Source organism: Onychostruthus taczanowskii, unplaced genomic scaffold, assembly GCF_017590055.1.
Source record: "Onychostruthus taczanowskii isolate IOZ18803 unplaced genomic scaffold, ASM1759005v1 scaffold2, whole genome shotgun sequence".
NCBI lineage: Eukaryota > Metazoa > Chordata > Aves > Passeriformes > Passeridae > Onychostruthus > Onychostruthus taczanowskii.
The window spans coordinates 4,730,095-4,742,667 of NW_024499239.1; the positions used below are offsets into that span (position 1 = coordinate 4,730,095).

The following is a 12,573-nucleotide window of genomic DNA, read 5'->3' on the forward strand; positions in this document are numbered from 1 at the left end:
ATATTTTATAAACTTTTTTTAATACATGATACCTAGTAGCTATGCAAAGTCAAAAATTATGCATATTAACGGAAGAAAGATGATCATACAAATCTATTTTCCTTTGTAGGAACGTTTGGATTTTGCAATGAAAGAAATAATATTTGATCTTCTTAGTGTTGGAAAATCACCTAAAACCTTCACTATTAATCCAGAGGTAATAAAAGCTCATTACTTGCATGCCATGAGAACAAGGCATTGGGGGATTTTTGGGGGGCAAGTGGTTAACTTCGTTTGTGCCAGGATAAAAGCAGATTAATGAGTATCTGAAGGAGTGTTCTGCTAGCACTGAAGATGTAATTGCTGTTGTGCACTGTTGCTGTTTGAGTTTAGGTGAGCAAGCCAGCAACAGTTCTACAGTTAAGACTCATTTCAACAAGAATTTCAGAAAGTATGGTTTTTTGTTACAGTGTTAACTGTAAAGCATTTTTTCAGGGAATTCATACCTAGCTCTTCAAGACCCAGTCTAACAGATGGGATGTTTAGCAATGTCTGTCTTCAGTGTGTTGCTCTAAAGGCTCATATGAAGTCCTTGACTCTCAGTACTATAAAATATTCTGTATCTTAGCCTGGGCCAAGTCAATGCGCTTGAATCAGAGTGCGGAGCAGCACATAAAACTTAAGCTCTATTCTTATTACTTTCATTACTCTAATATGTAACATTTAAATAAGGTCTGTCCTACTGAGCCCTATTGTTGTCTCTTTAAAAGAGAAGAAAAATGCAGTTTCTGTTTGCTGCTGTGTTACTTCAATATTGTAATTTTTTCTGTTTTTTCTTTCCTTTTTTTGTCCCTTTTTTGTTCTTGAAGAGGATGAATATTGGCCTCAGAGTCTTCCTTGTCATAGCAGATAGCTTGCAGCAAAAGGATGGTGAACCACCGATGCCAACAACAGGAGTTGTTCTTCCGTCAGGAAATACTCTACGTGTGAAGAAAATTTTTCTTAATAAAACACTGACAGATGAGGAAGCAAAAGTTATAGGTATGTTGTATTCTTCTGTAAGTTGGCATTTCAGTATGTATGTATATGTTCCCAGTTATTCTCAAGCAATACATTAGTGTAACTTTATTTATGTATTTATCTTAATTGTTAGCAAAAATTGCTTTGATTCTTAGAGAGGGCTTCTAGACAATATTGACCTTCTGGTGTCTCAGACTAAGCCCATGTCTTTTCTTAAAGTGTTTTGCACTTATTGGAAAATAAGCACAAAGAAGCCTGAGAGCAGTTAGTGTGGTAAATAGCATGGCCAGTTTTTTTCCTTGATGTCACTCTAAAATGTCCCAGATGTCTCACAGCTGAGTGGAGTAAGACAGTCTTGATCCCTGTGTCTTGTTGATTTTCTGTGAATGAGGCAGTCATCTTCAAAGGACTGTTTCAACATGTTAAATTTAAAGTAGAACTAAAAAGCTTGGAACTGAGAAAATGAAGAAGCAGCTAATGGTTACTTCATTGCTTTTGTTTTTTCGGAACAAAGCTTTTACTTTTGTATAATATCTCATATTTCTATATATATAGATATATATTTAATATATCCATGCATTTGTTTTGACACCTAAAGTATGTATTTCATGTCATCTGTGCAATAAGAAGTTTGTCCTAAGCTGAATAAGTGGCAGATATTTTAATAAAAATATGGAAAAAAGGTGATGGAACTCTTTGACTTTTCAGGAATGTCCATATACTATCCTCAAGTCAGAAAAGCACTGGATAGCATTCTTAGGCATTTGGACAAAGAAGTTGGAAGGCCCATGTGCATGACTAGCGTGCAGATGTCCAATAAAGAGCCAGAAGACATGATTACGTATGTACTGATTGCAGCATTTTTGCTGTCACAGTAGCATGGCCTTATTTTTATTCTGTAATGTTACAGATGCCATCATTAAAGTGTTACAGTTGTGGGGTTTTTACTGGACTGTTAAGTGAATGTTAGTTTCATTAATTATTGATAAAAATGTTTGTTACCTCCATAGTTATGGCATGAAACTGAAAATACATTTCTAGTGTACTGAAGTAGATTTTCCTGTTTCTTTGTTGGTTCTAAACTGCTTTTGTAGGGGTGAGAGAAAACCTAAGATAGATTTGTTCAGAACTTGCATTGCTGCTATTCCAAGACTGATTCCAGATGGCATGAGTAGGACTGACCTCATTGAATTGCTTGCAAGGTAAGAGAGAAGGGGTTCTGCTCTTAGTGGATGTCCTTTTTCAAATGCTGTGTATGCACAATTGTCAGTGCCCTCACTGTGCAGCGTGAGTCGCCGCATGCAGACTCTGTCCTCACTGCTCCTGCCAGCCTTCTGCACTTGGTCAGGTTTTACTGGCTATAGTAGCAGGAGGTACATTTATCCTGCAGACCTTGCACTTATTTTTAGAGAGAGTATTTTGAGAAGTAGGAATTTATTTCTGTTGCTTTGGTTTTTTTTGAGCTTGTTTTATCTTTTTGTTACCTGTTTTGTTATGCTTTTTTTCCTTTCTTTTTTTTCTGTTGGGAATACTATAAATTTTCAAAAAGTCATTCTTGTTTGACATTACCAAAATTTGAGACAGGCACCTGGGAGAAACTTAAGTATTTTTCGCTACTAGTCCTCCTTTGTTTTTCATTTTTCTGTAATCCAACATTACCCATATTCTTCCATCTCTTATCTCAGTTTAAATTGAATGTACCTTATCAGTACTGATAAATAGTTGAGAATAGTTTTTAAAAAACTTAATATGAGAATAGTCTGGCACAGAAATTCAGGACAGCTCATAGCTTTGAAATTGTAAATCCATTTTCACATAATGTGTTGAGTAACATATATAAAAAGTTAGTAATAACTTAAGAGAATAAGATTTTTCTAACACACTTTTTTCAATGTTTAAAACAATATGAAAGACATGAAATTATTCAGTAATAATACTGGAATAGGTATCTTTTACCATAGCGGGCTTTTTAAGTATATGCGCAAAGGATTTTTGGTGAATTTTTCTCATATCCTGAGTAGATGTCCTTTAACTGCAAAACAAATGTGTTATTTTCAATTTTAATTTGAAGAAAATAGCCTATACATCTCAGGGTGCTGGTCTGCTGAGCTCAGACGCATGCAGAGATGCACCTTTGTTAAACACTTGATGGTCTCTCTTGAACACAGTTTGTTTGTATTAAGTTGCATTATTATTATTATTATTATATATAAACCTTGCATTATTTTGCTGTAGTAGAAGTGCCTTCTGTTACTAGCCGGTTTCAGGTTTATTCAGTGCAGAAAGTGAATCTCTGTGGAATCTCTGTTCTACGTTGTACAGTAAAGAAGGAAGAGTAAACACCAAACTTTAAGTTATAAAGACGAAGAATGTGGTGAAGAATATGCTTCTTGAGGGTGATGATGAATATTTTTTCTAAACAGGCTGACAATTCATATGGATGAAGAACTTCGTGCCTTGGCTTTCAATACACTCCAAGCATTAATGCTTGATTTTCCAGATTGGCGGGAAGATGTTCTTTCAGGATTTGTTTATTTTATTGTGCGTGAAGTGACTGACATCCACCCAACGCTTCTTGACAATGCAGTAAAAATGTTAGTGCAGCTCATAAATCAGTGGAAACAAGCAGCCCAAATGCACAATAAAACCCAAGATGCTCAGGTATATTTATTTAAGGTCCTTTGATGTTAAAACATACTTGGAATCTCCATACAAACTTAGCAGTGGGCTTTACTGGTTTCGTTAGGTAATAAAAATTTAGCTAAATTTCTTATACTGCTTGAAGAATTCTAGATCTCTCATTTTAAATTAACATTTTTTATTAAAATAAAATTATTAAGTATTACGTGAACACCAATTCATGACTACATTTTGCTTACATTGTTGGTCATAATGTGTAACTGGAAATATGTAGGAGTTATTAAACAGTAGAACAAAATCCATCATTTTTTACTAGCCAGTAGAAAGGGTTGAAATAATTTAATACCATAGTCTTTTACAAAAGAGTATTGCTTGATGTTTTTTAATTTTGCTCTCATTGCATCATCTTGTGAGAAAATGAAATAAAGATGTTCTTGTGGTATTTGTTTGGACTAAATTCAGAGAGGTAATAAAAAAGAAGTGACTAATATTATGTCATTCTCATAATGCAAAATTTGACCAGTAGCCAAAAATCTGAATATTTTATTATTAAATCTGCCATTGCCAGTAATGGAACTGTATCTTAGTTGTGTTTATTTTTTCTTTAATGCTTAAGTTCTGTGATGTTTTTCTTAGCGTGGTGTATCCAATGGGGCTGCCCATACCCTTCCCCTGGAGAGGACCCTTTATTCCAGTGTATTCCATGTGGTGGAAGGCTTTGCTTTGGTCATCCTTTGCAGCACAAGGCCTGCCACCAGGCGATTAGCTGTCAGCGTTCTCAGAGAAATAAGGGCCTTGTTCACACTTCTAGAAATTTCGAAGGTGAGAGCTGATGATGCATTCTTAGGCTGCCTGGTGAAACTGCTTTTATTTTGACATTCTTTGAGCTTGGTATGCTTTGTGTTTTGTAGAGTGATGATGAGTTGGCTATAGATGTAATGGACAGACTAAGTGCTACTATCCTGGAGAGTTTCATACATCTCACGGGGGCTGACCAGGTAGGACCGTTTTATGTCAAGTTGCTTGTAAGATGAGGTAATTCTGTAAAGGTATCCCAAATAAATAGTATGTATTTCAAATGATAGTGTCACTGTGTTCATGCTGATTTTAACAGCAATTTATCACCACAAACAGAAAGGCAAAAATCTGAGGAATGCCGTGAGGTTGACGCCACCATTGTAACCTTTCTGACTGATAGTGTGTTGTTACCACCACCATATGAACACTGAGAGCTGTGTCTTTATCTGTTTCTTCTCATCTTGCTCACACACTGCAATTTCTTAAAAGCAAAGGGCACTGCTTTTTTCTGCAGTAATATGGTGTCATTACAGTCAATGTGCCCTTTATCCATGGTGAATGCTGTAATAACTGTCAGTGAGTAACAGCTGAATTCCATCCTTATGTATTTATCGTAAACTCCGAAGTATCAAGGAAACTTCTGATTTTAGGATTAGGAAACAAATTGGAATTCAATAGTAAGGCTTTTAGAGTACAAATCTTTTGGAATAATTAAATCATTATGCATGAAAGGGTATTTTTCTAGGATTTGCTATTTCCTAATACCAGTTTGTTCACAAACAACATGTTTCTATAGCTGTTCATATTAAGATCTTCTGTAAAAAGCCCTATAAATTACTTTTTTCTCTATTACAGATGTGCTTTTGACACTGGTACTTTATTAGATATATAAAAAAAGATTGTTGCTTAAAATGCATGGATATTAAATATTTCCTCATTGTCTTTTCTATGCACACAGACTACTTTACTGTACTGTCCCGGTTCAATAGATTTACAAACTCTGGCTGACTGGAATTCCTCCCCAATCAGCCACCAGTTTGATGTGGTCAGTCCCTCACATATTTGGATATTTGCACATGTGACTCAAGGCCAGGATCCATGGATTATAAGCCTCTCAAGTTTCATGAAGCAGGAAAATCTTCCAAAACACTGCCCAACAGCTGTAAGCTATGCTTGGACATTTGCTTATACAAGACTTCAGTTACTGTCTCCACAAGTGGATATCAAGTAAGTTTATTTCTAAAATAAATACAGTATATTATATTGAGTATTATTTCAAGATTAATCATCATTGTAGTATCACAACTGTTTCAGTGGGGTAACATAAATTCTGATATTGTCTGTGGATTTAATTCAGCTTTATATAACAAAAAATTAAAGCAGATTTATCTGCGGCTAACATTAATTAATCAATTAATGCCTTTGGCCATATTGTAGTTTCACAGATTTGAATACAAAAGCATGCATTATTAGTGTACAAGTCTGCTCTGAATAACTTATTCAGAGTTTACTATGTTAACAATTTGGGAAGTTGTGGCATATGCATCACTGAAAAATAAATTCAGTAGAAAACCAAAGTAAAATGTGGTAAACTTCATTTACTCTACTGAGCTCTTCTCTTTCTTTTTTAATAGCAGCCCTATCAATGCAAAGAAAGTAAATACTACTACGAACAGTGACTCCTATATTGGGCTCTGGAGAAACTACCTGATTCTTTGCTGCAGTGCAGCATCTTCTTCAAACTCCTCCACTTCCACAGGCTCTGTGAGATGTTCCCCTCCTGAGACGCTGGCGTCTACCCCAGACAGTGGTTATAGCATTGATTCAAGAGTAGGTCCTTCTAATACTTTCTGTAAATAAGTCTACGTCTTACTGAAAATCAAAACACCAGAGGTGTTCTATAATAACTTATTGTGATTAGAAACTGGTATCGTTTGTCTGAAAATATTTTTAGGATACCTTTTTTTATCATTTGTTTGGAATACTGTTTTAGTTTGCTTTTCCCAACCTGTGGTATGTTTTTAAAGCAAATCTAGTCACATAATGACGACATTTACCCAATAATGACGACATTTACCCAATCTCAAAATCATATCTAGCAGTAGTAAGGAAATGCTTTGTTTGCTGTTAAAGGGGTGGTTTTGCTGTCATTAGACTTCTGTAGTTCTGAGCAAATACCCTCTCACTTCAATAACTGAAACAGGGACCTATTCAGGCATGATGTATCTTGTTGTATTTTCCCAATCGCAGATACTTTTTTGTCTTCATATCATCTGTAGATTATGGGGTTTTTCCCTCTTCTTTGTTTCTTTTTGTTCATCTAATTTTTGGCTTCCTGTAAAGATATGAAGATAATTCGTGGACTATGCAGCAGATTTTTGACAGAAGCAGCCTGTTCTAGTTACTTGTTACCAAGATACCTTCCCTAATTCTGAGAAACTATGGACTGAAAGCTTTGTTCTGTTTGAGAACGACTCAGGAGTCTAAGGAGTTGGACACCAGAAATCTACTTCTTCCCCAAGGAGGGCAGATACATTAACGTGCAAAGAATCTGTGTATCAAGCTGTGTAATTCATTATCATCTGACTAGGAAAATTCAGTAATGCAAGAAATAGTTAGTACTACTTTACTATTTCAGGAAATCTTTCCCATGTCAAAGATAAATTTCACTTTTATCATTTTGAGTCACTGGTCCAGTGTGAATAGACTGAAATTACAGTAGGTGTTTTCATGTCACCACCTTGTGGTAGCTACTTCATTGTGTTTTGTTCTGGTTTTCTTCTTAGATTATTGGCATTCCATCCCCTTCCTCCCTGTTTAAGCACATAGTTCCAATGATGCGCTCTGAGAGCATGGAAATTACAGAATCTCTTGTCCTGGGACTTGGCAGGACCAACCCAGGAGCTTTTAGGTAACTGTTGTGTTTCATCTGTTTCTATTCTAATTTGTTACAAAGCTGGGGAATTGGATCTCATTTTTTCTTTCCTTTTTCTTTGTTTTGGTTTTTTTTTTTTTTTTTTTTTTTTTTTTTTAAGAATTTAAAAAAAGCTGTGACAACTGATTCTCATTGTCTCTTCTAGCATTTAAAGGCATGATAGAGATGGTTAGAGATTGTAAGAATTTTATGTGAAGGTCATGCCTGCATAAAGCAAAAGAAGTTAGTAGAAAGAATAAACAGCTTATTGGTATTTAAAGCTGCCCTTATCTGAAAAACAGATTGTGTGAACTAACAACATTTGAAATGTTAATTACAATCAAATTTGTAGGAGTTGATAAACTCTCCTTAATGGTATTGCCAATTGCTTTTTATGAGGATGAATGAAGAGAGAGAACATCTAAGGGCATGAAAACCTCCTGGGAAGGCCATCAGATGTTCACTGACAGCAGCCAATCTCTGCTGCTGAGAGAGATTATGAGAGTTATAAAATTGAGATTATGAGAGATTATGAGAATTATGAAGTTTGTACCATGCACAGCAACCAACTCTGCTTCTGCAGAAGGAACCAGGAATTGCTAATACTTCGGTTTTTAATAAGATGATGCTTCTCTCCAGTCACTTGTGTCCCATATTATCACAGATAAAAAGTCAATATTGATATTAATGCCAGGTTCTCAGTTGTCATATTCTGGTTTATATCCCTTGATAATCTTATAATTTTATATCATATCTGACTTTATTTGCTACCAGGAGTAAAGCAAGACTTTGTGCCATGATTCTGAAGATCTGCTTAACAGCTGTAAAGTCTAGAAAATGCTTTCAGAGATAATTTTATCAGAAATCCTTGATTCCTGAATTAGAAACAACTCATCCAGCAAGTTAAAAAAAAATGATCTGATCCTCATCAGTTTTATAATTTCAGAATATGGGGTTTTCCATGACCAGCTTTTTTCTCTGTCCAATGCATGTTCTCACACCAGATGCTAGCTCACCATTGCTGCTCTGCACTGATTTGGTGTTTAGCTTTTGTGGTTTTAGGCACTGTTCTTCCCCACTTGTTATGTTTGCTCAGGAACTTTTTTCATTATAGATTGTATATGTGCAATCCACATAAATTTATCAGAGTAGTATTTTTGTTTGTGTAACTGATCATATGAACTCTTCTTGATCTCCATTGTAAGCTGACCCTTTACTATATTTTAGCACAGAAAAGTTTCTTCCAAATTATCTTCTGTGTTTTCAAGAAAATACATAGCAATATCTAACCATGCTTAACTTTCTTGTAAATGAGTACACCACAAACATTTATGCAACATTCTGATCACCTGGACCCATTCTCTGAAGGAGGAACTTTTTATGCTTTTGATCTATCTCAATTGCAGAACCACAGGAAGTAGAAGAATGTGTCCACTTCAACAAATCTGGAGGCAGTAGTTATTATGTTAACAAATATGAAAGTAAACCAAATATATTTTTACCTTAGTATTTTGTCTGCATACTTCCATACTACTGATCTCCTTTCCCTGCCTCCTTTTTGAAGACATATGAGAATCTTAGTTTGGCAGAAGGAACCAAGTAGTAGTATAGACAGTGGAGGTTCAGAACAAATGGGGAATGTAAGCACACTGTCAAAACCTGTTTCAGTTTTCAAAGAGACTGGTCAAACTTCTGTCAGTGTATTGTTACTGGACCTAAAGAAACAATATTAACAATTAAATGCATCATAACACCTGAAAGAGCATTTTATGATAAACTGCCAGCATCTTTTTTTTTCCCCCCAATGATATCTGTTTGCACCATATGGCTTTGTTAAAGTTTTAATATGAAAATAAATGAAAATTATCTGTGATAGAAATAAGCCATAATACAAATTCAGGGATAATTGTTAGGACATTAAGTTAATAATCTGCTTTAAATTAGGAAAATATCTTTCTAGGAAATTTTGCTTTTAAAAGCTACAGGTAAAGAAGGAAAACCTGAGGGTGTTTTAACTTCTGTTGTAACGCTAGTTCTTGAGAAACGTCTTTCAGTTGAGATGTTAATTTAATGTTTGTTTTTATCCTTTTAATTATTCTAATTCAGGGATCTAATAGAAGAATTACATCCTATAATTAAGGAAGCACTTGAAAGAAGGCCAGAGGTAATTAAATAATTTCCATTATACTCAGTACAGTTTTAACTGTCTTTTCACAAAGAGGAAGTGTTAGTTATTTTATTTAATTTGTGCATGTAAAAACAGTCAATATAACAGATAAAAAAGGTGAAATATTGCTTTTTAAAATTATTGTGAAGTGTTTACATTAGAAGAGCTCCATGTTTGAGCTCTCTGTTACTCCTGTATCAGAGATTTTGTTTCAAATGATGAAAAAATATTGTCACCTTTTCCACATTCTTTTAATTTCTTTAAGTTAATCATAGTTTTACACAGTTGTTCCTTTGTTGTATCATCAGTGACATTCCCACAATTAATGGTACCTATGACGCAGAATTGAGTTTTAATGTCCGCCAACTTTGTTGGGGTTTGATGGTGGTTTTTAGTGAAAAAGTTTGTAAACTCACCTGACTGATCTAATGAAAATGATGGAAAGGAACAGCACTTCTGTTTCAAAATGTTACTGTACTGTTGTGTGTTGCATCAGGCTTGCATACAAATTGTAGAATCACAGAATATTTTGGGTTGTAAGGTACCTTTAAAGGTCACCTGGTCCACCCACCCTGAAATGAGCAGGAACATCTTCAGCTACATCAGGTTTCTCAGAGCGCCATCAACCTGACCGTGAATGTTTCTGCAGATGGGGCATCTCTCACTTCTCTGGGCAACCTGTTCCAGAGTTTCACACCCTCATCATAAAAATTGTCTCTTTTATATCTAGTCTAAATCTACCCACTTTTACTTTAAAACCATTGCCCCTTGTTGTATCATAAGAGGCCCTGCTAAAATGTGTGTCCCCATCATTCTTACAAGCCCCTTTTAAGCACTGAAAGGTCACAATGAGATCTCCCTGGACCCTTCTCTCCTCCAAGCTGAACAGCCCGAGCTCTCACAGCTTCTCTTCACAAGAGAGGTGCTTCAGTCCTCTGATCATTTTTGCAGCCCTCCTCTGGACCCACTCCAGTATGTCCATGTCCTTCCTGTGCTTGTGGACCCCAGCAGGCAGTACTTCAGGAGGGGTCTCATGAGCGTGGAGCAGAGAGACAGAATCACCTCCCTCAAAATATGTAGGAAGACTGCCTTCTGCACTTCATTGTTTTATATATTGCACTTAGTGGCAAGAGACTGGATAATACATGTAATAGCAAACCTGGTATATCTGCAACTGGGAAAATGTTTGTTCACTGTCTGGTTTATTAAATTTGTTAGCAATTTTGTTAACTTATCTTAAAAGGTTGGCACCTCTGATAACAGACGCCAGTTATAGTACAGATATAATAATGCTTTTATAGTCTACTCCGGTTTTCTACTTAGTTTTTCCTCTGCTTCATTTAATTTTGTGTTTCCTCTGATGGACAGAACATGAAACGGCGCAGGCGTCGAGATATTTTACGAGTACAACTAGTACGAATATTTGAACTGTTGGCAGATGCTGGTGTCATTAGTCACAGGTAGGGGCAGCACGCATGGGAAGTTGTTGATGTTCGTGAATTGTCACTGATAGACTTATGACTCAGTGTAACAAGCCTGCCAAATTCATCAGTGAGTTTCAGTATACCACTAAATAAATAGACAGGGGTTTATAAAACTCAGAATTTTTCTGGCTTTCTAATCCCTCGCTCCCATGTTCTTTGTCACTGTGTTCTGTTTTATTTAAAATGTTGCTATTCCCCATACTTTGAACAGGCAGTACATCATGGTCCCTTTTGTTTGCTCAAACATCGCGCCAGTTGTGCAGATTGTAACTATTCTGTGATAATTCAGGAACTTCTGCCTTACATGGAGCGCTGATGCTGGTCAGCACATCCTATGCAGAGAAGGCTACTTGCTCATTAATGTTGGACTTCTGAAGGACAGAGAATGTTAACTTGGTTATTGAGATTTTTTTTTTCCTCAGTTTACCCTACTTGTGTAGGGACACTTTGAAAGAAGCTTTGGCATATGTTTTACAGAAGTCCCTAGGAAATTTTTTCCTATGCATGTGGAATAGTGTAAGAACAAGTAAGCTAGGAGATGGTTGGCCCCTTCCTCGCACTCTGTTCGACAGTGATACTTAGACATGTATTTGTCAGTCTTAACAATATATGCATGAAATTCTCAATTTTCCAGTATACTTCAGAATGTTGCCTCAGAAGCAATGAAATGTCTATCAGCATGCTGATATTTTAGAGTCCAACAATTAAAACCATTTTTTCCCTTATCTTTTAATGTTTTCACTAGGGGAGGGGGAAGGGACTTTGTGTTTGGAGATTTTAATTAATATTTTTAACACTTGTCCCCAGTATAAGAACTAGTTCTGTGGAAGGATAAGTGACTTCAAATAATTAGATTTGATTCTTAGTTTGCTTTCACTGGAGTTTTTTATTTTATTTCTGAAGTAGAAGCTGGATGAAGAAATTACTTTGAATTAAGTATTTGCAGTGATGAGGGTGTAGGGTTTTTTAAAGATTTAAAAAAACCCGATGATTTTCAAATACTGTATGTAATTACCGTGCTCTTTGATTTTCTAAATTTATTTTATTTGTTCAGTGCAAGTGGTGGCCTTGATAATGAAACACATTCCCTCAACAACACTTTACTTGAGTATGTTGATCTAACAAGACAACTCCTAGAAGCAGAAAATGAAAAGGATTCTGATACATTGAAAGATATCCGATGCCATTTTAGTGCCTTAGTGGCAAATATCATACAAAATGTTCCAGGTATGTAAAAATGTAACTTCTGATTACTGTATTTAATATGCAGTATATTTAAAAAAAACCCAAACCCAACTAAACAGAAAGGCACTTCTTATTTGAACCTTTAGAATACTTTTATTAAAATAATTTGTGATATCAGTTTTGAGTATAATTTAGCAGTATGAGTTTTAAGAGGTTTTTGGTACTGTTTGGCAGTCTTGTTGATTGTCTATGTATTTGAGTTCTGTGTACTAATAAATAGCTTATTCCTGTACACTACTGGCATTAAACAGGACAATAGTAAACCTACATCCCGGCATTATGGTGTTAAAATAATAGTGGGTCCTTTAATATTTTCCTTTAAATTT

The 12,573-nt window shown here is 35.5% G+C and overlaps 1 protein-coding gene across 10 annotated transcripts in view; it reads left to right on the top strand.

Moving 5' to 3' along the window:
• FRYL (FRY like transcription coactivator) overlaps positions 1-12,573 on the top strand; it is a 158,027-nt gene that overhangs the window by 90,015 nt on the left and 55,439 nt on the right. For 9 of the 10 annotated variants that reach the window (XM_041403162.1, XM_041403163.1, XM_041403155.1 and 6 more), the window contains 13 exons: positions 110-196; positions 849-1,020; positions 1,708-1,840; positions 2,094-2,201; positions 3,423-3,660; positions 4,276-4,461; positions 4,551-4,637; positions 5,396-5,664; positions 6,072-6,267; positions 7,224-7,348; positions 9,458-9,515; positions 10,887-10,978; positions 12,057-12,229. In XM_041403162.1, the coding sequence (XP_041259096.1) occupies positions 110-196; positions 849-1,020; positions 1,708-1,840; positions 2,094-2,201; positions 3,423-3,660; positions 4,276-4,461; positions 4,551-4,637; positions 5,396-5,664; positions 6,072-6,267; positions 7,224-7,348; positions 9,458-9,515; positions 10,887-10,978; positions 12,057-12,229 (1,924 nt within the window). The remainder of the gene's footprint in view (positions 1-109; positions 197-848; positions 1,021-1,707; positions 1,841-2,093; positions 2,202-3,422; positions 3,661-4,275; positions 4,462-4,550; positions 4,638-5,395; positions 5,665-6,071; positions 6,268-7,223; positions 7,349-9,457; positions 9,516-10,886; positions 10,979-12,056; positions 12,230-12,573) is intronic. The other variant, XM_041403157.1, reaches the window with a different exon arrangement.